Source organism: Clupea harengus, chromosome 22 (genome assembly GCF_900700415.2).
Source record: "Clupea harengus chromosome 22, Ch_v2.0.2, whole genome shotgun sequence".
In the NCBI taxonomy this organism is placed as follows: Eukaryota; Metazoa; Chordata; class Actinopteri; order Clupeiformes; family Clupeidae; genus Clupea; species Clupea harengus.
In genome coordinates this window covers 1,434,342-1,461,360 of record NC_045173.1, presented here as the reverse complement: position 1 = coordinate 1,461,360, position 27,019 = coordinate 1,434,342, and the positions used below count along the sequence as shown (strand labels likewise).

The following is a 27,019-nucleotide window of genomic DNA, read 5'->3' as shown; positions in this document are numbered from 1 at the left end:
TTATTATTATTATTAATATTATAATGGCAAAAAAATGCAAGGAAGCTCCTACACCATGAGTTCATGTTAACATATGGTTACCTAATGTGCATCGGTGATGACACGAGTCACGAAAGGTCCTTTACAGAGACGCAAGAGATGTAAAACAGCCCACACAAGAGACTGTTGATTTATTTCATACTGCAATAAAAAAGTATGACTCCATTAGTTCAACGTTTCCATATATTACAATACAGATGCAGATTTGAAAGTTTATTCTTTAAACAGCCTAATATTTTACAAGAAATGGATAACTACTTGGAACTTTCAAAAACATGTCCTTAAAACAGGACACTGGTGAATCACATCCTTAGGTCCTACAACACCATCATCATCATCCACGAACAACCGTCAGCATATGGGAAGGACGATGAAGAGGAGGAGGGCATGGCAAAAATGGTTGGGAAAACATCAATAAATAATAATAATAAAAAAAAAAAAAAGATATATCTCTATAATCTTCATCTTTTTTTTTTTTCCTCTTTTTAAACGTATGATCCTCCTCTTCACAATTCAAAAAAACTGATCGTGGGGCTGCCCACTAGCTGCTGGGACTGATGCTGAGGTGAAGTCCTGTCCTGAAGCAAGCACCTGGTGATCAAACAGAGGTCTTCTCCCAACGCAGACTGTCAGTCCAACTTCAGCTGTTATACTGGGTGAAGGCTAGTCTGAGTTGAGTTGGGTTGGGTTTTTTCCCCCCTGGTAAGAATCTCTTGGCGGTGGGGCATGACACGGGCGTCAGGAGGCTCCCAGGATCTGTTCACTGCTTGGAATTTGACACGGGGGGGGGGGGGGGGGGGGGGGGGGGGGGCGGGGGACAGCAAAAAGAAAAACAGAAGAGTAGTGATGTGGGTGGGTGGGTGGAGGAGGTAAGTGGCAGCTGTCCAGATGGGAAATACTCTGAGGGGTGAGTTGAGTTGAGCACTCCCTTCCCAGGTCCTCAAAGGTCCTCCACTGTCTCAATTTCCCCCATGTTCAACCTCTCAGAAGCGGCATTCACTGAAAAACCTGCAGGGGAAACAATGGAGACACTTACATTCCCAACGTCCTCTCCTCTTCATTTTTGAGATGCGTTTATGTATGGATTGTTACTTATTCAACCAAAGAGTATGTATCATTGCAGATGTCTCAGATCTAGGGGCTATAATAACCAGACAAATCCAATTCAAATGGTTTAAAGGATTAGGTCTGAAGTTGACACTACTGTGGGTGAACCTCATGGAAATAAACCACAGCATACTTCAACGCAACACTCCGTGCAGACGGTGTGCTTACCAAGGAGACTGGGGTCTGCTCGAACCATCTTCTGTTTTTTCTTCTTCTTCCCTGATGTCACAGTCTCAAAGCGCTGCTGCTGCTGCTGCTGGAGGCTGGTGTGGTTGGACTGGAGGACCTGTGGTGTGGTCCCTCCCCAAACAGAGTCCTACAGGAGGAGAGTACAGCAGGCAACACACACACACACACACACACACACACACACGTCAGAGCTTCCACCCAGGTGCACCTCACATCTCCTCTCTAACTACACTCTCAGGCTCATCCAGACCAGACTGCCACACCCCAGAGGGTGCTCCGTGCCCAAGAGCACAAGGAATCGTGTTGGTGCATCGGAACACACACACACACACACACACACACACACACACACACACACACACACACACACACACACACACACACACACACACACACACACACACACACACACACACACCTGCTGCTGCTGCCGTTTCTGCTGCTGGATCTGCTGTGGTTTCTGTTGATTGGCATTCTGTTTGGCACGACGCTCCAGGAACTGTTTGGCAAAGTCCTTGGCCTGGGGCGTGTCACCGAGGTAGGCTCTGACGTAGTCGTGCACTTCATAGGGCGAGTCCACCTCCTTCAGGAAAGAAGCGAACGTGGGAACTGTGGAGGACAGAGTCAAACATTAAAACAGCCAATCAGGAACAACCCCTGCATCTGCCAGGAACACACTGCTAATGAATACTTCATTATTCAAATCAAAAAGTTAGAATTGTGATACTGTCTTCTTTTAGAGCATTAAACTTATGTAATGAAACATAACCGCCTCAATCTAGGCTAAGATTTATTTGTCTGCGAACAGAAACAAAGATCATAGTCAAGGATGTAGTTAAGACTACCAAAGCACAGCCATACCCATTACTAACTGGGGCTCATTTAGAAGGTCGGAGCTTCAGGAGGGCGACATTTGAATGTATGCGTCACTCCAATGTGATTTGGAAATGGACCAGTTATGCCAGGTTAACTGAGACTCACAATCATTGAAACACTGAAAGATACAAAAATAAACCAGTGCCAAATCACCCACAATCATCATCTTATCATTGACAGCACTTAAGGAGGGTAGAGGGTTGACCTGTGACCTTCAGGAACCACTTCATGTGAGATGGACCCAAACAGTAGGCAGATGTTTCACCCTAAAACCCCAGAAGTGCGTGAGCGTGTTTCAGCTCACCGTCCAGGTTGTTGGCGGTGTTGAGCGTGTGCAGAGTCTGCTCACACCACTGCATGAAGCCATCTTGACTCTTATTGGCTGTCTGGAACAGTTTGAGCAGCCTTTCCTCTTCCTCCATCTTCTTATTGGCTTTCGCACTCACCGAGTTACTGCCACACACACACACACACACACACACACACACACACACACACACACAGCGGAAATTAGGGCAAAAATATACACAAACTTCATGTAAATGTTTTTAATGCCATTATTACAGCACAACAAATACTACACAACTGAGAAACAAATCCTGTGCAAGAAAACACACACACACACCCCCACCACCACCCACACACACCCCCACCACACACACACACACACCCCCACCACCACACACACACACACCCCCACCACCCCACACACACACACACACACACACACACACGTGATGCATGACAGAGCGGCCTGAGTGTGCGTAAGCACAGGCCTGTGGCTGTACCTGAGGTTAGCGTTTCCCTTGTTTTTCTGAGAGGTGGCCTTGCGTGTGGGCGGTGGAGCGGCCTCCTTCACAGCCTCGTCCCAGAAGCCCACGTTGGAGTTGGGACTGTCCCCCCAGATGCTGCTGGTGTCCGAGGCCCAGGTGGACCCCCCGCCGCCGCTCACAGAAGCCCACACCGAGCTGCTCACAGCGTTCTGTGGGGTCAACACACAAAGCCAGAGGATACGCTCAGTCAGATCACCATCTATGATTTCTTGCGGTAAGCACAACACGGACTATAAAACCACACCACTCATTTCCTCTAAAATGTCAGACTAGCTGGCAGGAACCCTAAACGCCCACACAGGTCTCTGCTGAAATGATTCTTTTTTTGAATGCTAATCTGAAGTTAAAGCCACAGAGCTTCCTCAGTTCCCCAACTGAACCTCCACAAGTGAATGTTACTTCAACTGAAGCTGTACTGTATGCTAATAGTCCAGGCAAAGTGCAAATTAGGACATATTCAATAAGTGTGGAGCTCATGTGCATATTCAAATTAATTTCAAAAGAAACTTGTAATACAAAAAAAGTTACTTTTCATGTATACTTTTACTATGTAAAGTTTTATTGTGGTAGGAGTAAAGGGGAAAAAAATAAGCCTATTTGGGTGTATTTTGGGCATATTCGATTAGTGTATAGCTCATTTGCATATTCAAATACATTTTTATGAAACTTGTAATACAAAAATGTTTCTTTTCATGGGTACTTTCATTGTGTAAAGCTTTATTTTGATAGGAGTGGGGTGTATTGTCATTATTAGCACATCTCGGATTGATGAGAATTAAACATATTTCCTCAACTAGGATTTCTTAGGACTTTTAGTATGTTGTTCTGGACACCTCATAGAAATGATCTATGCTGAAAAAAAATTATTTTACAATTAGTTCTATTTTTGGCTCCAAAATGAGTTACTTTGCCTGGACTATAAGCCCTTCATACATCCTCAGTTCCCCAACTGACCCTCCAGAAGTGAATGTTATTTCAACTGAAGCTGTACTGTATGAAGCTGTATTATATGAAGCTGTACTGTACTGTATGAAGCTGTACTGTATGCTCAGCTCTTCATACATCCTCACATGTTGGGACTCAGGTCTGTGAAACATCCCATGAGCTGCTCTGAGATGGCATTTCACCAGAGATCAGAACACAGTGCATTGGATGCACTGAACAGGATCCTCAGCATGACTCGAGACCATATCATGTATAATTCAGGCCTTTCAGCTAGAGTGGCCCTGATTCCCAAATCTCTGAATTCTTCCACTTCCTCAGACACACCCCCCCTACCCCCTAGATTAAAGCTCCAAAGTATATTTGAAGAGTGGCGCTGGACTCACGGTGCGGTTCTGCTGGACAGGCGGCTGCGGCTGCGGTGTTGGCGGCTGCGGCTGTGGTGCCGGCTGCGGGGGTGTCTGCTGCTGAGGCTGAGGCTGAGGTTGAGGCTGAGGCGGTGTCGGCTGCTGCTGCTGCTGCTGCTGCTGCTTCTGCTCCCTCTTCTGCTCCTTCTTCTGCTCCATCTGCTGCGCCTCCTCCTGCTGGATCTCCAGGAGGGACTTGGTGGCGGCCGGCTGCTTGGCCACGTTGCCCCAGCCTGAGAGCTTGGCTTGGGGCTGCTGCGGCAATTGCAGCTGCTGAGCCTTGAGGAGCTCCTGCTGCTGCCGCCGCTGCTGTGGAGGACGAAGGCCAGTCAGATCAGAGGGGGGCACGAGGGCAGATGGGCACACATGTTCTCAACTCAAGCTTGGAGGTGAATAACGTTAAACAACTTCAGTGTGAGGAGCACGCGCACACACACACACGCGCACACACACACACACACGCACGCACACATATACACACACACGCGCACACACACACGGACGCACACATACATACACACACGCACGCACACACGTTAGGGGTGTAAATCTCTCATGACAAAGACGATCCGATTCGTATCTCGATACATGGGCACGATACGATACAAGAAAAGATGCATGCTGATAAAAACGATTCAGTACGATTCGATGCGATTCAATAATTGAAAACACAGAGTTGTGAGGAAACAATGGACCTCATTCTCGAAACATTTTCTTACTTGTCTTATTCAATATCTTCTTACCAACCTCAAAAGAACAACCTCAGAAAAGATCTCGGCTGGATTCATGAACGCCTGGAAATGTGTTCTTAATTGAACGCGCTCTCATGCACCTGAACTTGCATACAGAAACACCCCGCCAGCTCCTTATATGCTATTATGCGCACACTCCACAGGCAACGCAAAAGCAACTTCAGAGACTGATCAAAATCATTTCAAAGCAAGCACCGGTAAACCCAGACCTAATTACACCAGGGCAGAGGTGGAGGTACTGTTACAGAATGTATTTATGTCCATTCTATTCCACTATGGCTATATCCACGCGATTGAGTTTAGTGGTTATTTATTTATTCACTGCCATTTCCAGTGTTCATATAGTGCTTTTATTTATGTTAGGACATCACGATGGCTCGGTCTCGGAATCATGACTATAAATGTTAAACATAATTGTTAATGATACAAATATTCTCCTATTTATTATTATTATAATTATTGAAATCCGAGGATGTCTGTAGAATCACGCAATCAACAACGATGTATCTTCCTTGGCTGAAGTAGCTAGCATAGCATTGGCTGTTGAAATTAATGGGAGTTGTAATCTGTCATTCTCTCCAGGTCTTGGCGTTATTTGTGAGAATACAGCCTGATTGGTTTATGCTATGCGGGCTTTGGCCAATGACAGGCTGTCATTGTTCTGACTGAGATCAAATGCAACAGGTCAACGCTTGTGAACCGGTTCATAACCTATTAAATCGGGCAAAGACCGGTTTATGCCATTTTAATACCGATACGGGATCCCACGCATCGATGTAGTCGTATCTTACACGCTAAAAACGGATATCGATACGTATCAGGCTTTTTTTTACACCCCTAACACACATACATATATACACACACACACACACACACACACACACGGGCACCACTGTGACTACGGACCTCCTGTCGTGCCTGTCGTTCTTTTTCCTCTTCCAGTTTCTGGATCTCGGCAAGTGACAGGGCATTCTGGGACTGGGGGGGCACGGAGGCAGACTGTTGACCCCACTTTGAAGACGAGGGAAGCTGTGAGAGATCGCAGAGAGAGTGCAGCAAGAAGTCAGCATTGGCATATACGCACACGCATTTCCTGTTCTAGTTTCCACTTCCTGTTCAACATCAAGAGCCTGCATGTGGTGGCAGACAAGTGCACTGATTGCATTCTGAGTAATGAGCATGAGAGTCCAACAGGATTAACAGCCAACCTCAAACACCTTCATGCAGTGAGCTGTGCATCTCCCCTGGCTGTGTGTGTGTGTGTGTGTGTGTGTGTTAACTTCATGCAGTGAGCTGTGCATCTCCCCTGGCTGGGCTGTGTGTGTGTGTGCGTTACCTTCATGTGGGCGAGCTGCTGCTGCTGCTGCTGTTGCTGCAGACGTCTGAGGGCCTCCTGTTGCTGCTGCCGCTGCCGCTGGGCCTCCTGCTGCTTCTGGGCCTCCTGTTGCTTCAGCACCTCCTGCTGCTTCAGCACCTCCTGCTGCTTCTGGGCCTCCTGTTGCCGCTGGGCCTCCTGCTCACGCCGCCGCTGCTCCTCCTGCTGGAGCTGTTGCCGTGCCAACGCCACAGCCACAGCGGCTGCCTCCTCCTCCTCACGCCGCTTCTCCTCCTCACGCTTCCGGAGGGCCTCCTGCTCCTCCTGTTTCTGGCGCTCCTCTTCCTAAAGTCATGGCAACGCAGAAGCCATGTTTAACACCACACTACAACTAATACTCAACTGTTGGGTCCAGGCCCATTATATATGGGATCAGATTAGGCAAGGTTCTACCGTCAAGGCTAACTGCAGTCCTAATAAGGAAAACACATCATTGCCATTAAGACTGAACACTAAACGTTGAATCGTTAATCGATCGCGTGCCCTTATTCACTAATGTGACACTGATATCAGAAAGAGCCCTTATTCACTAAGGCCCCGTGCACACGGAGTCCAGTTTGCCTGAACCCGGACTCATTTTTCACACGGATACACTTTTTAATCGCGTGCACACAGAGCCGGGTAAAGAGAAATTTGCGTGCATATGAACCCAGCGAATCCGATTGAATCCGCTGTAGTACATCCCCCATGCCTGTTGGTGGCGCTTGAACGGTGCTAGATGTAACTGCAGAAAACGGAGAAGAAGACAAGAGCATGCTAATAAATTGACATATGACAGTAGTCGAAATCCAACTAGCAACGTTTAGCCTAGTCGCATAGCCTACATTTAATCTGCACAGTAACACATTATGGTGGTTATTAAAATCAGTGGTCAGAGCAGACTGTAGGTTAAGCAAAAAGTAATTATATTTTGTATTTTTGTAGAGCAGTGCAACAAAGCGATGTGCAACATGACATGTCTGAGTTGTTTAAATGCCTGTGCTTTATGGAGATGCTGAGCTTGAGCACGAGAGACCACAATGCAAGTGCTGTGGATCCTGGATGTTTCATGGTTTACAATTGCTTCCAATTTCATGGTTTTATTACTAACAACAAATGTAGGCTATTGTTGAGGGCTTTGTCCTTCACGTACTGTACCTCTGAAGTAATGTTAACGCTAGCTAGTAGCTATCGCTATCGTTGTCTGACAGGACTAGAGCTAAGTAACATTCATCTTTATTACAGCCGTTTTGAAATTTCCGTCTATAATAAAAATCTTTTCACGTCAGATTTGCTCATATAGGCTATTGCTGACACTTTTTAAAAACGATTTTGTAAAACGGTCTGATGCAAATAGATTAAACAGTGATAGATTAAAGTGTGGTTTGTTAATGTCATCCCTTTCCTAACAACATCGATTTAGATAGATAAACTTGTATTAATCCCGTTAGGGAAATTCACGTGTAATAGCAGCAAGGTAATAGATAGATTTAAAATGCTATAACAGGCTGCCACACTCTGCGCCATGGCAACCCATTCAGTTATTTAATAATGACGGTGGTGTCCGTTGTTCTGGCTGGTCTCAAAAATTAAGTCCAACTGGCTAAGTAAGACCACGAAAATTATCCACATGTAGGTAGAGCAGCACACTATCCCAATACAAACAACTAAGCACAGTAGAAAAATGTAAGTCACGAAAAAGGAGCCACGTCAGTGGGGTTAATACGGGTTCAGCCTGAGGTTGCGAGGCGATCACGTGGGGCAATGACATGATCAGATTAGAAAGGGTTTGCGGATAGGGCACGCGTACGAACACCAACCCGCGAACAGATTCAAGTTTACTCACTTTGGACCCCCGATTCGAAGGAGTGCGGATACAGTGTGCGGATACAGTGGGTTCGTGTGCACGATAGGGCTATCCGGAGACGTTTCTCTCCGGGTTCAGGCAAACTAGACTTCGTCTGCACGGGGCCTAATGTGACACTGATATCAGAGAGCCCTTATTCACTAATGTGACACTGATATCATTATTTAATGTCTATGTGAAGCCACTTAACATCACCTGCCAGCGGTTGTCTAGTTATGTTTGCCAAGAACACTTTTTTAGAACCTTAAACGGTTTAAATGGAAGAGTTTCACTTCTAACAGGATAGGATAATAGGCAGTTGAAGACCGTCTGCTGGTAATACACCACATCTGTTGCTTGTTTTATCCATCCCATTTAGTGTTTACCTGTTACATTAATGGGATTCGTATCTGAAAGGGCGAGAGACACCCTCATGCTTCCCTTGCAGCGTTGCTATGCATGTTACTAACAACCAGGCGGGGAAAAATGAATTCCAGCGTGTAGGACGCACCTGAGTATTAACCACAGGGCTGCAGGAATTTAGCTCAAATCAATGTATAAACCGCAGTTAATAGCAAGGGACGGTTGAAGTAGCAGCATGTTCAGATTTTCTGGAAGGATCTACCTGTTTGCGGAGGAACTGTTCCCTTTGCCTCCTCTCTTCCTCCTCCTCTTCCCTCCTCCTCCTCTCCTCCTGGGCCAGCCGCTGCTCCTCCTCCTCCTTCTGCCGGCGCTTAGCCTCCTCCTGCTCAAGCTGCCTCCTCAGAACCTCCTCCTGTGGAGACGGACCAGTCAGCACTCCTCACTACTACAGATCACTCCTCCTCTCCTCTGACCAGTAAACACACAGATCAATACTCCTCCTCTGACCAGTAAACACACAGATCAATACTCCTCTGACCAGTACACACACAGATCAATACTCCTCCTCTGACCAGTACACACACAGATCAATACTCCTCTGTAGGGCTGAACGATTTGGGAAAATAATCTAATTGCGATTTTTTACCAAAATATTGCGATTGCGATTCGATATGCGATTTTTTTTTTATCCTCTTTTTTCCCCAACAAAACGTAATGAATGATTTAAATATGACTAACACAATATTAGATACATTTAGTGTCAAATATTCTTTCCCACATTTTACATTTTTATTTAACTGCTCATTACAGAAACAAGAACAACAAATCGGTGGCTTTGCCACTGTGCATTTAAGTAATTTTAAAAAAGTAATTTTAAGTATAAACACTAGGCATGCACTTTTTAAACACTGTGTGCAAAATGTACCATCTTAAAAAAAAATATTTAAATTTTTTATTTATTTATTTATTTGTGACCACGTTTTTTAATCGCGAACGTTGCGGTTAGAAAATCGCGTTCTATCATATCGCGATTAAATCGCAAATGCAATTAATCGTTCAGCCCTACTCCTCTGACCAGTAAACACACAGATCAATACTCCTCTCCTCTGACCAGTAAACACACAGATCAATACTCCTCTCCTCTGACCAGTAAACACACAGATCAATACTCCTCTCCTCTGACCAGTAAACACACAGATCAATACTCCTCTCCTCTGACCAGTAAACACACAGATCAATACTCCTCCTCTGACCAGTAAACACACAGATCAATACTCCTCTGACCAGTAAACACACAGATCAATACTCCTCTGACCAGTAAACACACAGATCAATACTCCTCTGACCAGACCAGTAAACACACAGATCAATACTCCTCTGACCAGTAAACACACAGATCAATACTCCTCCTCTGACCAGTAAACACACAGATCAATACTCCTCCTCTGACCTGTGCAGTTCACACTGGCGGAGGAAAGCCAATTCCATTCCAAAACAATTATAACGCAGAAGGTTGCTAGTTTGATTCCCTGTCGAAGCGTCCTTGAGCAAGACACTGAACCCCTAATTGCCCCTGATGTGCAGTGTGCCATCAGTGTAAATGTAAAATGTGTATACATCCTTGTAAGTCGCACATATGTAAGTCGCTTTGGATAAAAGCGTCTGCTAAAAAACAAAAATAAAATAAATATCAAAATGCTATAAGTTCCATTGCATCTCCTTGTGGGAACATCAGAGAATGGGAACCCAGTCAAGCCGCCAGTCTTCGGCTCCTCACCTGTTTCCTGCGCGCCAGCTCCTCCTCCTCCTCCAGACGCTTCTGCAGCTCTTCCTCCTGCCGTGCTCGCAGAGCCTCCTCCATCCTCTTCCTCTCCTCCTCCTCACGCTTGGCCCGCAGCTCTGCTTCACGTCGCTCTAGCTCCAACTGTGAACGTGCACGGAAGCACACAAACACAGACTTTACACACAGCCTACTCCACACAAACACAGACTTTACACACAGCTCACTTCACTCAAACACAGACTTTACACACAAACATAGACTTTACACACAGCTCACTTCACACAAACTTTACACACAGCCTACTCCACACATACATAGACGTAACACACAGCTCACTTCACTCAAACATAGACTTTACACTTTACTTTGGGAATGGGTTTAATGCTTTGAAGTCAAGAGTTCCTAATCTGAAGACCCCGAGTTCTCCTCACCTTCACAGCCTTGGCCTTCTCCAGCTGCTGGATCTGTTCAATGGTAGAAGCTGGTGCCGTCGAATCGATGGGCAAATCCCACACACTGCTGCCTTCCCACGCAGCTGAAACACATAACTGAGTTTCAGTACAATCAACAGAAACGGAAGTGCATCTTGCTGTTCAATTGATAATCAGTTTCAATTAGGTTGTGGTTCCTTTTCACAAGTTTAAAACACACCACTATCCATGAAAGGCTATTTCTGCAGCGGCCATTTGAGTGATTTCCACTTTTATGAATCTCCCTCTAGCTGGGCAACATTACTAAGGAACAGAAGTGTGTGTGTGTGTGTGTGTGTGTGTGTGTGTGTGTGTGTGTGAGAAACATACTGCTGGGCAACATTACTAAGGAACAGAAGAGTGTGTGTGTGTGTGTGTGTGTGTGTGTGTGTGTGTGTGTGTGTGTGTGTGTGTGTGTGTGTGTGTGAGAAACATACTGCTGGGCACTGCAGGCTGCAGGCTGGGGGCACAGGAGGCCTGAGAGGGGGGGTTCTGCATGTCCCACACGGAACCAGAGTCTGGGACAGACAGGGAGCGCGTGACGGGGGGCAGCAGGGGTTCAGAGGGCCTGAGAGGAAAACACTTTGAGTTCAGAGAGGCAGCGCGCCGTGCACACACACACCCCCGACGGACGTGCAGCGGATCATCATCAGCAGCTAATCACCATGGCCACATGACCTTCCTGCCCTCGCTACACCATGACAGACACTCGGAGCTCTCACCTCATCTTCAGGGCCTGGTGGAGGAGTAGGTTGATCTGCTGCTGCGGTGGGGGGGGTGCCGGGGTGAGAGCTGCTGCTGCTGCTGCTGCTGCTGCTGCTGCTGCTGCTTTCTGCTGGGCAAGGGCCTGCGCCTGCACAAACTGCTGCCTACAACACACACACACACACACACAAGTCAGAGATGAAGACTTTCAACACTACACCTCCTTAATAAACTTCCGTTTATTTCAGGGATCAATGCGGTTTCTTTTCTGTATGGTTCAGAGGAGCCTCTCAAACTTCTTTATCCTGAGGGCCACTCATGTCAGACACTCTAAGAGTTCTAAGAGCCACCCACACTGCCCCATTACTATTATTATTATTATTATTATTATTATTATTATTGATCTATCTGCCCCTAGAACATTATTAAAAGTAGTCCTCTGGCTGAAACGGTTCTCATTCACGCTTGAATACGTTTAGATATCCAGATCTGACGAAATCCGCTCAACGCTATAGAAAATCCAGGGAGTTCTCCACTCTTATAGCAGGTTCTTATCGCCATGGACCGTTGGACACCAACCTCACTCTAATTATTACATTTTTCTTCTTATTGGTCAGAAGAACAGTTGATTGACTATTTTTACGTTCCCAATAAGCTAGTCACATCATGAGTAGTATGTGCTACCAAGCAATTTGCTGCAACAAATAGAATTCCACCATCAAATTCGACCATGGCATCACTTGCTTTGTGTGGTAGCCTACCACCAAATGTTCCCTGCAGCTCCAGCGGTCTGTTTCTCTGCTAGAGCCCACACACGTTGCATAAGCGAGCGGTTGTGCTAAGCTCATGAAGAGGGAACACTGTTCTATGGTCCTACGACCACTACACCCAACTACCTATAGAGTACCTTTATGTTTGACGCCGCCTCATTAGTAGGTATAATTCCTGATCGCTAAACTTCCTGATCGTTTTTGCCTTTCAGACAGTCGCCTTGTGTCTTAAAAAAGGCTTATTTTTCATGAATACCCTGGCCAATCAAGGGGTCTCCGCTAGTGATGTTAACTGGGCAGAGTAAAATAGAATTAACCAACTTATCTGTTAAACTCGGTGGAGTTTGGGTTAGGACATTTCCATGACAACACAGGCACACAAACAAGCACAGCAAACAGGAACAAAGGACCTACCTGATAAGGTACTGATACTGAAGCTGCTGCATCTGATAGAGATTGATAGCAGTCAGCTCCTGTTGCCTCTTGAGTCTCTCCTGATCAACACCCCCCTACACAAACACACACAAACACACACAATCAGGATGGAAGACATCTGATGGCACCCAGGGTGTGGAGAATGTAAAACAACATGCATGCAGACTTTGAGCTTGCTTACCAGGATCGGCGGTGGCGCTGGGCCAGGTGTAAACGGAACTCTCCCCCAGATCTTGATGATCTCCCCCAGTGGTTGGAAGACCTCATCACAGCCCCTCTTGACCAACAGGGTCATGGTGAAGTAGCCAGCCTGAAACCACTCGGTCATCTCCTGGTTGCTGAAGGGTCCTGGAGAAAGGTGCAGGCGAGTTGAGGATTAGTTAGGCCAGGCTCGTTAGACCTCTCATCACAGTAACCCATTATTAGAACTCTAGTTCTATAGTAGTTCTATTGTGATTGTGTCATTGGACCTCCAATAATGACCTCTACACAGTTACCCATGGTTATACACGATCACTGTTCTGCAACTTCAAGGGATATCAAGGGATTGTGGAATTAAGATGAACCTACTATGGTTTGAAACTACACACTTTCTCAAGCTGGTGAAATAAAAAAAAATGTGTGCGTTTTTCATAATTCTTAAGGCTAGGTTTCATGCAAACTTCCAGTTGAAGCGTGTTCAGTCTTTCAGTAGGACTGCTGGGACAGTGTGCCTCTCCTCTCCTCTGCTCTGCTCTGCTCACCCTGAACCTCCCCCTGTGGGTCCTTGTAGAACCATTTAAAGGCAGCCTCGTGGCTGATGGGCAAGGCGGTTGGTTTGGGCCGCTCTTCGTCCATCACACCGTCCTGAAGATAAGCCACCATCTTCTCCGCTTCCTGTAAGGTAGGGAGGGTCAGTCACATTCCTCTCTCTATTACAAAGCCTTCAGTATCCTGACTTCAATCAGCAATCTTACTGCCAATCGAACCAAGCGCATGAGGCCTAGCTGAGTGTGAACCTCCTTGCCCACCTGCTCAAAGTGCTTTAGTCCCTCATCTTCATCTGCAAAATGCGGCATGCCGCCGGGCCTGCCAAAGGGTGGCATACCGAGCGCTGTGAAGGGTAGACCGATGGGCACTGCTGCTGGCTTCTCCAGAGGCTGAGGCAGTGCTGGCTGTGGTAGTGTGGCTTTGGGTGTGGGGGATGGCATGTCTGCGGGGACACAAGCCACAAGAGAAGTTATTCAACACAGTGGTTTCAGCACACCCATCCATAGGAAGACTCCACTGAAGCGATTGCACTGACCTTTGATGGTGGAAGTGACGTGAGGGAGCGAGACGCCCTCCACCAGGCCAGTGGGTGTGGAGGAGGGCTGGGGGGCTTTGCAGAGCTCAGGTGGGACGTCTGGGGCCCTCTCTGACGGCCTCTGACCGTCCTCAGCTGGCACTGGCGGCTGGATGGGGGATCGAGGCGAGGGAGCGGTGGGCTTGGGAGGGGTGGTGGCCACCGGGACGGGTGTGGGCGTGGCTGCCTCCTCCTCGGGTCTTCCCATGTCCAATCCTGAGACAGAAACACGTTCAGAGAAACACCACACGTCAGGGGCAATTCATCCTGCTTGCCTAATAAGAGCACAAATACCCCAGAGGTGGGGCAACTACTGCGGAGATGCTTCTGCCATTTACACGGGAAACATTACTGTGGGCTATGGGTCAGGCTTCCATTACTGTGGGCTATGGGTCAGGGTTCCATTACTGTGGGCTATGGGTTAGGGTTCCATTACTGTGGGCTAGGGGTCAGGGTTCCATTACTGTGGGCTATGGGTCAGGGTTCCATTACTGTGGGTTAGGGTTCCATTATTGTGGGCTATGGGTCAGGGTTCCATTACTGTGGGCTATGGGTCAGGGTTCCATTACTGTGGGCTATGGGTCAGGGTTCCATTACTGTGGGCTATGGGTCAGGGTTCCATTACTGTGGGCTATGGGTCAGGGATGATTTCTTGTCATGGTCATTGTACTTCTGCACTATCAGTAATGTGTCAGACACCTTCACCTCTGACAAATTATTTGGGGTCTAAACCCAGATGTATGCATGCATACAATGGCCAATAATATTTCACGTGCATATTTCACTGAACTTCCTGTGGGTTTGTGAAACACGTCAGGTAAGTAACATTCACACCGAGTTTCGCGGTTTTGAACATATCCGCACAACCCTTTAGGAGCAGCAGACTTCAGTGGGCACAGTGTGCTCACCGTTCTTCCTGGCACTCCCCTCCTTTCTGGCCTCAGCGGCCAGGTCTTTGGTCTCCTCCGACTCGCTCTCGTCTCTCTCAGAGTGCTCGTCACACTCCTCCAGAGGTCGGAAGTCATGCTCTGCCTCCTCGAGGATGGGCTCTTTGGGCCCCTTCTGCATGAGGGGGGAGAGGGGGAGAGGACAGCTGTGAGGCATCGCCAAGACTCAACAGAACAAGAGACGCTGGATCAATTCACCACAACAAGCCAGAACAATTCCTAGAGAATACAGTATAGTATAGTTACTATGTGGGGTATAGTTGGATGAAGGTTTCTGAAAACAAAACTCCTGCATTTATGCAAGTCATGAATAATTCGAAAAACACCCGTCATGTGAGGCCAACATAAACCTTTAGTTATGACTATACAGTCATGTGACTATTTAATCACACAACCCTTAGACACTCATCACACAAATACTGTGGCAAACATTAGGCATGTGCCACGAAACTCAATTGCCCAAAGAGGAAATGAAACGTTTCATCAATGGCTAATAAAATATAAGGTGATTAAGTAAATCAGAGTTATTAGTATAGTATATAGTATAGTTACTATCTGGGGTATAGTTGGATGAAGGTTTCTGAAAACAAAACTCCTGCATTTACACAAGTCTCATATTGATGAATGATTCGAACGAGAATCAAAAGTAAAACACCGTCATGTGAGGCCAATATAAACCTTTAGTCATGACTATACAGTCATGTGACTATTTAATCACACAACCCTTAGTCACTCATCACACAAATACTGTGGCAAACATTAGGCATGTGCCACGAAACTCAATTGCCCAAAGAGGAAATGAAACGTTTCATCAATGGCTAATAAAATATAAGGTGATTAAGTAAATCAGAGTTATTAGTATAGTATATAGTATAGTTACTATCTGGGGTATAGTTGGATGAAGGTTTCTGAAAACAAAACTCCTGCATTTACACAAGTCTCATATTGATGAATGATTCGAACGAGAATCAAAAGTAAAACACCGTCATGTGAGGCCAACATAAACCTTTAGTCATGACTAAATAGTCACATGACTTTGTATAATCACACAACCCTTAGTCACTCATCACACATACTGTGGCAAACATTTAGCATGTGCTGCGAAACTCTATTGCCCAAAGAGGAAATGAAACGTAATAAAATATTTGCTGATAAGCAAATCAGAGGTCTTCATTTGTCTGATTCAAAATAATAATAATAATAATAAAACACAATAATGGACTAACTCCTGACTCCTAAATGCTCAAATCTGTGTTGGACAGAAAGCTAGTAGATGACACCAGGTTAGGGCAGGCCTTCACCTTGAGTGAGTGGAAGGCTCCGGAAGAGTCAAAGATGCCCGTCTCCTCCTCGGCGTCCTCCAGGCACCACTCGGGCAGAGCATCCCGCTCGTCCTCCAAGCTGCCGCTGCCAGAGCGGGGCCTACGGTAACCGCGCTCCTCCTCCCCCCGGGCGTCGAACGGGAACCGTCTGCGCTCTGGGTGTTCCCGCCACCCAGCGGAACGAGGCGTGTCTACTCAGAGAGACAGCGAGAGACAGCGAGAGCAGAGAGAGAGGAGAGAGAGAGAGCAGAGAGAGAGAGAGAACAGAAAGAGAGAACAGAAAGAGAGAACAGAGAGAGAGAGAGAGAGAGAGAGAGAGAGAGAGAACATGAGGCTACAGGAAAATGCATCTCCCAAAAATACAATAATAGGGGAAGAGTGCCAAGCATAAGACAGTTTTAGACCTTGTCATGTTGAACTGTGGACCCCTTTCAAAAGTGTGCTACAGGGCTAACCATGGCTACATTTGGCACCATCTCAGAGACACACATCCATTCTCCACTGTGAACACTGTGTGTGTGTGTGTGTGTGTGTGTGTGTAAGTCTAGTGCCCAAAGCACACAGGACTGAGTTGTCAGATGTGGGGAGGGGAGTATTGTGTCTGCCCCATGTATTCAGTGTGCAGCTCAAGTAGAGCTCATGCTGCTGAATGTGCCATCGGAATCTACCCCCTTATCGGTCTGCATGAGGGAGGGACAGTAGGCAGAGGGAAGGGAACATGGGCCATCTTTGGTGCGGTGCATCAGCTGGTGCAGACGCGGTGTGTGTGACGTCATTAACTCAGTCACTGCCAGACTACCAACACAACACCTGAATGCCTTTGCAGCAATTCTTCTCTCTCAGCCCCACTTCAAACTATCCCAGAGATAAATAAAACATTGGATTTCCTTTTATGCAAATGTGAGGAATGCCTACGGCTCCATGCTGGCACTTCTGACCCCCCCCATCTACACACCCACTGTTCAGCAGCAACCTGTGACCAATAGGATTGGGTTCAGCAGCAACCTGTGACCAATAGGATTGGGTTCAGCAGCAACCTGTGACCAATAGGATTGGGTTCAGCAGCAACCTGTGACCAATAGGATTGGGTTCAGCAGCAACCTGTGACCAATAGGATTGGGTTCAGCAGCAACCTGTGACCAATAGGATTGGGTTCAGCAGCAACCTGTGACCAATAGGATTGAGTTCAGCAGCAACCAGAGGTCAGAGGTGACAGGAAGCCAATGAGACTCAGTCAGCCCCAGGGAGATGACACCAACTCAATGACTGACTGCAGAACAGACTACATTCACTTCTGTGTTGATAACACCCTACACACCAGCCAGGACAGTGCAATGCATCCCCAATAATAAACCCTGGATCCCCAGTGACCTAAAGGAGCTGATGGGACAGGCAGAAGAGAGATCGCAGGCATGGGGACAGAATTACTGAGGCAGGTGAACGTGAGACTGAGAGCGATCAAGCTCCAGCAACACAACGCGAGGGATGTGTGCTTGGGAATGAAGATGATGATCACTGGGTTTAAGGTGAAGGGTCATTAGGCTGAAGCCTGAACAGAGCCTCAACCAGTTGAATGTGTTCTTCAACAGGTTCAGTACAGGACCTTCAGCTGCCTCCTCCCTCTTCCCTCCCCCCAGCCACACAGATCGCGCACCTCCACAGCTGGTGAAAAATTACTGTTTCTACAGTTTCTGTAGTTTCAGTTCCTGTAGAAAGTCATTTCCTACATTTTCTTTATAGTTAATGAGGTCAACAGACACAGGTATATCTCTGTCTGATCCACATTGTACATCATTGAGTAGATGTTTTGTGATTGCCGCTTACAGCATTCCAACTCAATACTGCAGCGATTTAGATCGTTAATTGTCCTTAGTCAAATTTTGGACCCAAAAAGATCTAGGGTTGAAGTTGTTTGTTTAACAAGGGAAGCAAGGGATGCAGGCAGACACCTCCACAACCTGCTGAATGATTGACTAGCTCACAGGCAGACCACAGTCTACGGGTCTGAGGCGATGTGTGTCTGAGGAGGTGGTTAGCTGCACACGAGCACCGCAGGGGACTTTCCTCTTCACCCTGTATACCCCAGACATGCAATACAACTCGAAGTCCTACCATCTGCAAACATTTGTGGATGACTATAGTTGTGGGTTGTGTCGATGGTGGACAGGATACTGGGGAAAGTGAACTGGTGAACTGCTTTGTAGCGTGGGAGACCAACCATCTCCCCTTAAATGTGACCAAGACGAAGGAGATGATTGTGGATTTTAGGAGGACCAGGACTGAGCTGAACACCGTTTCAACCCTGGGAGAAGAGGTGGATGGCTAGATACCTAGGTGTTCACCTTGACAACAGACTGGACCCCTGAGGCGGTCTACAGGAAAGGACGGAGCAGACCATTTATTGAGGAAGCTTAAGTCCTTCAATACCTGCAGCAAGATGTTGCATATCTTTGACCAGTCTGTTGTTGCAAGTGGAATTTTTTTTGCAGTCCTCTGTTAGGACCGAAATCATCCGAGCCAATGACACTAAGAAACTGAACAAGCTGATAAGGAAGGCATGCTCTGTGCTGGGGACTGCTCTGTTGAGTTGATGGTGAGAGGAGGATGTTGAGAAGAAGAAAAAAACACAACTGCTCATTCTGGACAACACTTCATATGCTGCTCGACACACTGTTCAGGCAGCAGCAGTGTTTTCACAGTTAGAGGCTCCTTCAACTCCGCTGTAAGACGGACGGCAACAGGAAGTCATTCATGTCCACTGCAATAGCAATATATAATGACTACCCTCTGTGCAGGGAGAGGAGGCATATCCAATGAGTTGCAATGCACATTTCATTTGCACAGTTAGAGTTCTATCTTTTGTTATTCTATTTATTTTATCTAGTAGTAGTATGTATATATACATATTTGTTGCTTCAGTGTCTGGTTTTGTGTGTGTTTTGTGATTATTTTGCTGTCTGTCTGTCTGTCTGTCTGTCTGTCTGTCTGTCTGTCTGTCTGTCTGTCTGTCTGTCTGTCTGTCTGTCTGTCTGTCTGTCTGTCTGTCTGTCTGTCTGTCTGTCTGTCTGTCTGTCTGTCTGTCTGTCTGTGCTGGGGACAGCTGGGCGCACCTGGACTGGGGGGGCACCACCGGTCGCCATCCCGCCTTGAGCCCGCTAGCAGCCAACCCCCCTCGTCTTCCTCACCATTTTGCTCCTCGCGTGATGAGCGCCAGTTCTCGATCTCTGACCGTGTGGAGTCGTGCTTACGCACAAGGCCCGGCCCTCCGTCCTCACAGTTGGCCCGTACTGCAGAGGCAGCAAACAGTGCTTATTACACCTGACCTGATCAACTGGATCACACAGATAACCAACACAGATTCTGAGAGGTAGCTATATCTTCCAATGGTCTCAGGAGAGTGACTTACTGTGATTAAGCTGATAATGAGCTGGGGCTGCCTCTACAAAACGAGAGAGAGAGAGAGAGAGGAGACAGAAAGGTGAACAACAGAGACTACTTCTCACAGCTAAATATCATAGAATCATTTACTAGGTCTATACACAGAGTACACAGTATACAAAGTAATCTCAGTGTTTTCCCACATACATACATTACATACTCTGAATGTTTCCATACAAACCTGGATCTTTTCGTCCTGGCTTTTCAAACCTTCGGTCTCCCCTGGATGGAAAAAAACACACAAAACTTGTTAAGGTGACTTGATCTGTGCAAGTTAGCACATACAGCTTCAAAAAGCATTGATCTAAACTAACCACTGGCATTACATCAGACACGCAAAAACATCCAATGTTGTCTTTCTATGGTCTTGTGTGTGTGAATGCTATGAGGAGAAACACGGTAAGGGTTTGCATGATAAAACAAACTCAACAGTGTGTGGACTACCTCTCCTCCCAGCTTTGAGAGCGGTGCATTTCCCTTGCTCCACGGCCGAAGCCTCCCTCCACATCGTCAAAACTTCTTTGGTAAAACCCTCCGTCTCCTCTGCCCCGGCCTTTTGTTCCACAGATAGACACAGAAAATGGAATGAATCACCAACGATCAGAAACTCAAGAGATGTAATATAAAGACAACTGAAGAGACCTGGTAGTGTTTCAACCAGATGGGATTGAGTGGTTATAATCTAAGACAATTACAAAATATATATATTTGATCTATTTGAAGAAAAACGCACCACAATTTAACAGTTTGTCTGCGAAAGTGGCAATAATCCCAATATATTGCAAAGCTCACCTCTCTTCTCCTATTTTTCTGTGCATGTTAATAAACAGGTGACAATGTACAGACTAAAGAGTTTTCCATCCAGTCTTTTTAATCTAGATTTAGTAGTAGGCCAAATCAGAATATTAGTAAACAAAGAATTTGAGGCTACTTTTCCGTGTGGTAAGAATCTTGCGCTTAGCAGCGAAATAGCTAAGTGACTGAAAACTCTACTAACAAACCTCGGCAGCTAGCAGGCAAGATGAAGTGAGATGTAACACCAAATTTAAATAAATCTAAATGTTTAGCTTTACACTATGCACTGTGTGAATTTAAGGGTGTCAACGTTTATTTGATGGGCTCCTTCACTTATCGTAACAACTTTACAGAGTGTACAGGAAGATGTAGTGTAGGACATTTCATGTACACATCATTCAAATGGTTGAATCAGATCAGTGAGATTGTCCATCAACATACTGTTGAATTACTCAATAAGTTAACGTAGGCTGTTCAACTAACATTACATATGCAACATAACAAAAGGTGGGGTAATTGACAGAGCAGTCAGGGAAATTAACTGTTAAACTGTTTATATAGTAGTTAATCATTATCGGTTTATAGCTCAAACAGACCATGCCAAAGGCAACAGGTCTTACTAATTACATCGACCATTGTTGCAGTAGACGTGGCGTCTGTGTTTGTGTCTGGTGCTTTTTGGACGAATTATCCACCCGTAAGTGTGTATGATGATTTGGTGTACAGCCTACAGTTGTGTAGTTGTGTCCACTAATGAGACACTGATGCAGCTCATGGATAATCAATGAGGGCCCACTTGCAACTCAACCAAATTAATGTTCAATGTAACGTAGAAGGTGGATTTAAACAGGCATTGACACACCTCTGCTTTGACTGGTATAAGGTGAAATCCCCACATACCAAGTCTCTTATATGGAGACAGCACTCACTCACTTAAATAACTGGATTCCCAGCAGAGATTCTGCTACCTATTTCTTTTTTTACCACCTCGTTTATAGAACACTCATCTTCAGAGAATATTTCAGAACTAATTTACTCTTTACCCTTTTTTTTTTTTTCAAATAAAATAAATAGAAAATGGAAAACTCTCTGAATCGAATCAAATCAAATCGATCTGTGAGAAACACTTGTACTTGTGCAAGTTCCATTAGGCATCAGCTCAGTTCAATGAGGATCTCTGAAAACTGACTCAGCCAAAAAGAGGATAAGGCGAGCTGTAGTCGAGGAGGCACTTGCATGAGCTCAACCTCCATGTTTACCTCGTCCCCTCGAAGAACTTCGACCTCTGGGCACCCCAACTACAGGCCCCCCACCTCTTCCGGTCAGCCGAAGCACAGCCGAACTGTTTACAGACATAGAGAAATTTCTCTGTGGAGACAAACAGACAAAACATCAGCACAATCTTCACTTTCCACACATATTTTCACCCATCATGTTTCTAAACAACAAATATGTGTTTATGTGTAACTGACGTGGCATGTGTAAACTCTATGGTGTGCATGTTTGTTGGTGCACAGAAATCACCTGCTCCTCTTCTGTAAAGGGTACAAGGGCCAACGGTGGTAAGGGATCCTCTTGTAAAATGGGAAGAAATTCCTTATCATGTAGATCGATGGGAATCTAATGAGAGCAAGAGGTTGGTCAGCTAAAAACAAGCAGGTACAGTGACAACAGACAACCAAAAATTATCACAAGACAACACTTTTATTTATTCAATAATTTCCTTACCTTGTTATCCTTTACATAAAGTGCTAACATTTCTTCCCTCCCATAACGGTAGTCTGCTAGTTTATACTTTGGCAAAGCAGGGGAGAGAGGTGGAGAAGCAACACTGTTGTTAGCACCACCACCTCCACCAGACAAAGCCCGGAGCCTGAGGGAAAAGGGCGAGGGGGACAAGAACAGTGAACATGTGAACAAGTCCAGACACATACCAAGGGAGTCAGAGCTAGAGTTCAACTCATGAAAATGGCACAAGCAGAAGATTTTCTTTACCATTCTGGTCCAAAGTTAAGTGTCTGGGTTTCTGCCATTGTTCTTTTCCTAGATATTCTGTGGAAGACAACAAGCATGAGAGCAAGGGTAAGTGTTCATAAGCACAGCTTTTCAGGCAAGCCGTCAAGAGGGATGCGCAGTATGAGGTTTCACCTATCCCATTCACAGCTGACTGCTTAACGGTGCAAAACCATGACAGCGACGCGATACGCTTCCATCACTTTGAGTGGGCGTGTTGTAACGTGTGGAAATAGCATTTTCAAACTGTCAGAGACGACACCAAACATTCTGATTGGCCGCTGCGGGAAAAATCGCTCCTCATTTGCATAGGATTCAACATTTTTCAACTTTTATCGGTCGCGTCGCCCAAAAAGGTGGTCTACGTCACAATGGATTGGCTCCCGTTGAAATGCATGGGATTAGAGTATCGCGTCGCTCGTAACGGTGTCATGGGTTTCCACCGTAAGGTGCCTAGGGAAGAGGGGCTGAGGTTAAGCCTGCTATAACCAGACCCAAACTCACTTTGTGAATAGGTTGGGTCTGGCCACGCTCAACTGGGGATTGCTTCCAGTCGCTGCATCCAGCTGCTATATTAGCCTGTTCCTAAATGAACAATGTATTTGCCCTTGATGAAGACATTTACACATTATTTTGGTTCTGGCCTCAATTCTTCAATGTTTGCTAGTGTTGCTATAATTGTTTCTACTGCTTCCAATTGCTACAACTACATTTCAAACCAACGCTTCACTTCTACGTCATCGCACTTAGCCATCCACACTGGTCCCTGATTGGAGGGCACAGAATGGCCCAGTTATCCATTTTGCAAACAGAGTTTCCAGACTAAAGACCCTGTGAAAACTGAGCTGTGAGCAATAGGTGTGTGAAGGCCAGTTAGCTGAGGTTGACACTAGACAATGGGACTGTTGTAGGTTTAGCAGGGGGGGGTTTCTATGGTATTTAACAATAAAGGCCCACGAACACCCCAAAACTGAGAAGCACAGGGGAATTATGTATAAAGCAAATCTTATACTTCATCTGCATTCCCTGTCAAGACAGCAGCAGCCATCATCAGACTGACATAAATGACAAAGTTAAGTGAAGCATACAGGCTGTCTAATTTATTTTCTTGCCATGTTAAAATAATCTGGGGTACCACACATGCCAACGCTTTAAGACAACTATAATCATGATGAACAACACATTTTAAGTCTTATCTGGATCACATGAATTTGGTTGACATGGGTATCGATTCAGACCTCACAACTATCAGATATTCCCCCTCACTGTAGGGAGTAAAGCTGCCCTCTCACAGGGCAATGAATATTACAACACACTCTAAAAGTTATTTTAAGATCCCTTCCCGATTAGGAAGGGAGTTCTCTGAGAACCCTGTTGAACAGAGGGTATCCCTCACACTGCCATTACCTTGTCAGTCTGCGAGACTTTACGAAGCACAATGACTACACCTTAGCTTTCGATGTTATTTACAAGTATTTTGCAACATATTTGGTTTCAGGTAATAAAAACAAGAAACTGACGACTGAAACAAAACATAGTTCATAGTGTTACTGTTCTGTATACGATCATTCAAAATGAGGCTAGACATTTCATGAAGTGGTTATCGGGCATTTATCAGTAGAACGAAAGCAGTGGCGTACTCTCCACCATACTGACAAAAAATGTCTGACGTCTGTACAACATCCAACTAGCGTAGATCCTAGGACAGACCCTCCATACTTGAACCCACGTGTACTTATATCTCAGTCTTTACCCTGCCAACAGATTACATGGTTGCAGGTACAGTCCAATCGCTTCAACAGGCAGATTAAAAACAATTAGGCTACTCATTTTGAGGTAATGGTTGGTGAGGTGGACAACTGGAGGCCACATGCCAACTTCCAAGATAAACCCATGGCTGAACGCCATGCGCCAATGTTGCTCACTCGGTTATGTGCAAATTAGTAACTTAGTGACATCCTGCGTTAATGCAAGTGGCTTATAAATAAAACGGTAACATTAACTGAAATTGCGTTCAGTCGAGTAAGATATTTCTAAACACTTAAAGTTACCTACCTAGCCTAGCATTAGCTACCGTTAGCAGGGGTCTATCTAAAGCTAGAACCGGTTACAGCAGATGACTGGGTAGAAACACCCTTGCAAGAGGCCCTTTTAACTGACAGTCAATGTTACATAAAAACTGGCGACGAAGCGAACATCTAAACATCTTTCAGCGGTGCATATTGAGACATTACATAACCAGCCAAAAGAACACATATTTGTCTGATGTTTATAAGGCAAAGTTAGTGTCCAAGTTACTACCAAGCTAATGATAAGTTGGCTTCACTGGCACCATGCTAACAAACTAGCGAACCAAGTTATCCATCGCTACAGCTGCTATTTGTAAACTAGCTAGACTTGCGCGAACTAAATTAACGTTAACTACGTTATTCTCCATTTGGTAACAAGTAACTTAACACTGCTTCCCATTGACAACCATGGTTGGCTTGCCACATTTCCAACAGTAGACATAATTAAGTTATGGATTTCAGCTATCGTTACTGCTAGGAACAAAATACGCATGACATTCTTTGGCAACGCAATTTTTAAAACCTGTCAGATTAACCAGCTTGGTTAGCTAGCTATCTAGCTAACAAGGATACATGAGGTTTAAATGGTTCTATTGTCACCATTTACATGATCACACCACACTTTGCTAGCTAGAATCAACAGCAATGTTTTGTGTCTGACTAAAGGTAGCTGACATTGACCTGATGTTCGTTAGCTTCCTTGAAGTACTTTGCGTTAACGTGGCTAATACAACGTGGTGATTGCTAGATGCAGCACCATGGACTGTTATGGTTAGCCAGCTAATGTCGCGGTCACCAGATTTATCGTAGCTATTGCTAAATTCCTTCTCGCTGGCTAGCAATAGATATGTGAACATACTACAGTGTGCTTATCGAATACGATAATTAGCAAGGCGAGTGAAGTTATTTACCAATAAAATAAACAGTTTGATTGCTAGTCAAGTAATTTCAATGTGTTCACCTGTAACACTTTAAGGTGGGAAACGTTATCGTTAACTAACCAAATAAGTACATCAGCTAACGTTAGCTAGCTCACATTGGTTCATGTTCAGAAAACAGCTGTTGTTAATTGTTTTACTTCAAGTAAATACTAAATACGTGAAAGTTGGTAATGCAACCAGCATGTCGGTTGATGCCAGACGTTTTATCACCCGTTATAACTGAATTACACGCAGGCTAGCATTACCATAACGTTACCTAGCTGATTTAGCTACGGTAAATACACGTCGTCGTTGCTAGCGGATGTTAGTGTAGACTACTGTGTCTTCAGTCATTAGAATACATAGGCCAGTTAGCTAGCATAGGTATTGGTTAGCAACCCAATATTACTTACTGACAACTTTTCACGCTAGCGTTAGGCTAATTAAACATAGCAACATTTAAATGGCCAACTGTAACGTTAGCCATGTAGGATGGGTGTTTACTTCAGCGTCATTCTGCAAATGGACATGTCAGGGGAATACTAACACTTCGCAGTATCTTCATTTTGCCAGACAAATCAGTAGCGTTGTAAAGTGACTTCACACGAGTTAATCCTTAACCCCCAACCCTCCGTGAGGCCTAAGAAGCCTACCGCAACAACAGGTTTTCCCATTAGCACACTTCCACCACGCTCTAATCCAAAGCGGCTACTGTATTTCACTTGAGACCGACGCTTCAAGGCCAGGCAGCCATGCGGATGTCAACACTTCGGCTAACCACATCGCAGAACTACGGGATGGGGGCTACACTACAGTAAATTAACTACTTAACAAATTAGCTTTATTTTACAACTAAATCGTCTATTTCAGCCTCGCTGTCTTACCTCTGCTTAAACTGACAGCGCAGGGTTTGTATGCGAGTTGACTCTCTCTTCGTTTCCACAAGATGGCTGAATTAGGGTCACATGACAACAAAACTCCCGGATGAGCAAGAAACTGGATCTGCTGACTAGTGCGATTCGTGGATCATTTGTATCACTTCATCCCAAATTGCCAAATGATCATGATGCGTTCCCCCTGTTATACTAAAGTTTAGGATTATTGTAAAACATTTCTAATTTATGTATTCAACTGTTACATTCTTCAAGCTAAAATACAGTCAAGGCGAATTGGGTTTCTGTAGCCTTAAAAGTTTTTGTAGGCCTACCCGAGTTTAATTTTGAGGATTCCTTCAGCCTAAATTGAGTTGACTAGTTCTAGCTATCGTGAAAATTAGATGAGATAGGATGGGTGATATTGAACGTCAGGCCAAGAACCGTT

At 45.4% G+C, this 27,019-nt stretch overlaps 1 protein-coding gene across 6 annotated transcripts; it reads right to left on the bottom strand.

The window, feature by feature from the left end:
• Positions 1 to 135: 135 nt before the first annotated feature.
• gigyf2 (GRB10 interacting GYF protein 2) lies at positions 136 to 26,692 on the bottom strand. Of its 6 annotated transcripts, none has more exons than XM_031559413.2 (29): positions 26,584 to 26,692; positions 22,693 to 22,749; positions 22,426 to 22,570; positions 22,222 to 22,317; positions 21,957 to 22,065; positions 20,347 to 20,455; positions 20,084 to 20,124; positions 19,871 to 19,903; positions 19,575 to 19,751; positions 16,444 to 16,655; positions 15,104 to 15,257; positions 14,157 to 14,411; positions 13,882 to 14,063; positions 13,615 to 13,747; positions 13,053 to 13,219; positions 12,851 to 12,945; positions 11,684 to 11,830; positions 11,399 to 11,529; positions 10,923 to 11,026; positions 10,486 to 10,632; positions 8,971 to 9,120; positions 6,482 to 6,805; positions 6,052 to 6,174; positions 4,373 to 4,702; positions 3,000 to 3,193; positions 2,516 to 2,664; positions 1,754 to 1,944; positions 1,315 to 1,462; positions 136 to 1,047 (listed from the first exon to the last, which is right to left on the bottom strand). In XM_031559413.2, exons 2-29 carry the CDS (start codon positions 22,728 to 22,730, stop codon positions 980 to 982), a joined length of 4,152 nt encoding a protein of 1,383 aa, XP_031415273.1. In that variant the 5' UTR covers positions 22,731 to 22,749; positions 26,584 to 26,692; the 3' UTR covers positions 136 to 979. The 6 variants fall into 6 exon arrangements, with proteins under 6 accessions (XP_031415273.1, XP_031415274.1, XP_031415272.1 ...); XM_031559414.2 differs by having other exon boundaries at positions 26,247 to 26,680; XM_031559412.2 differs by lacking the exon at positions 26,584 to 26,692 and having other exon boundaries at positions 4,373 to 4,699; positions 22,693 to 22,892.
• Between the last annotated feature and the right edge of the window lie 327 nt (positions 26,693 to 27,019).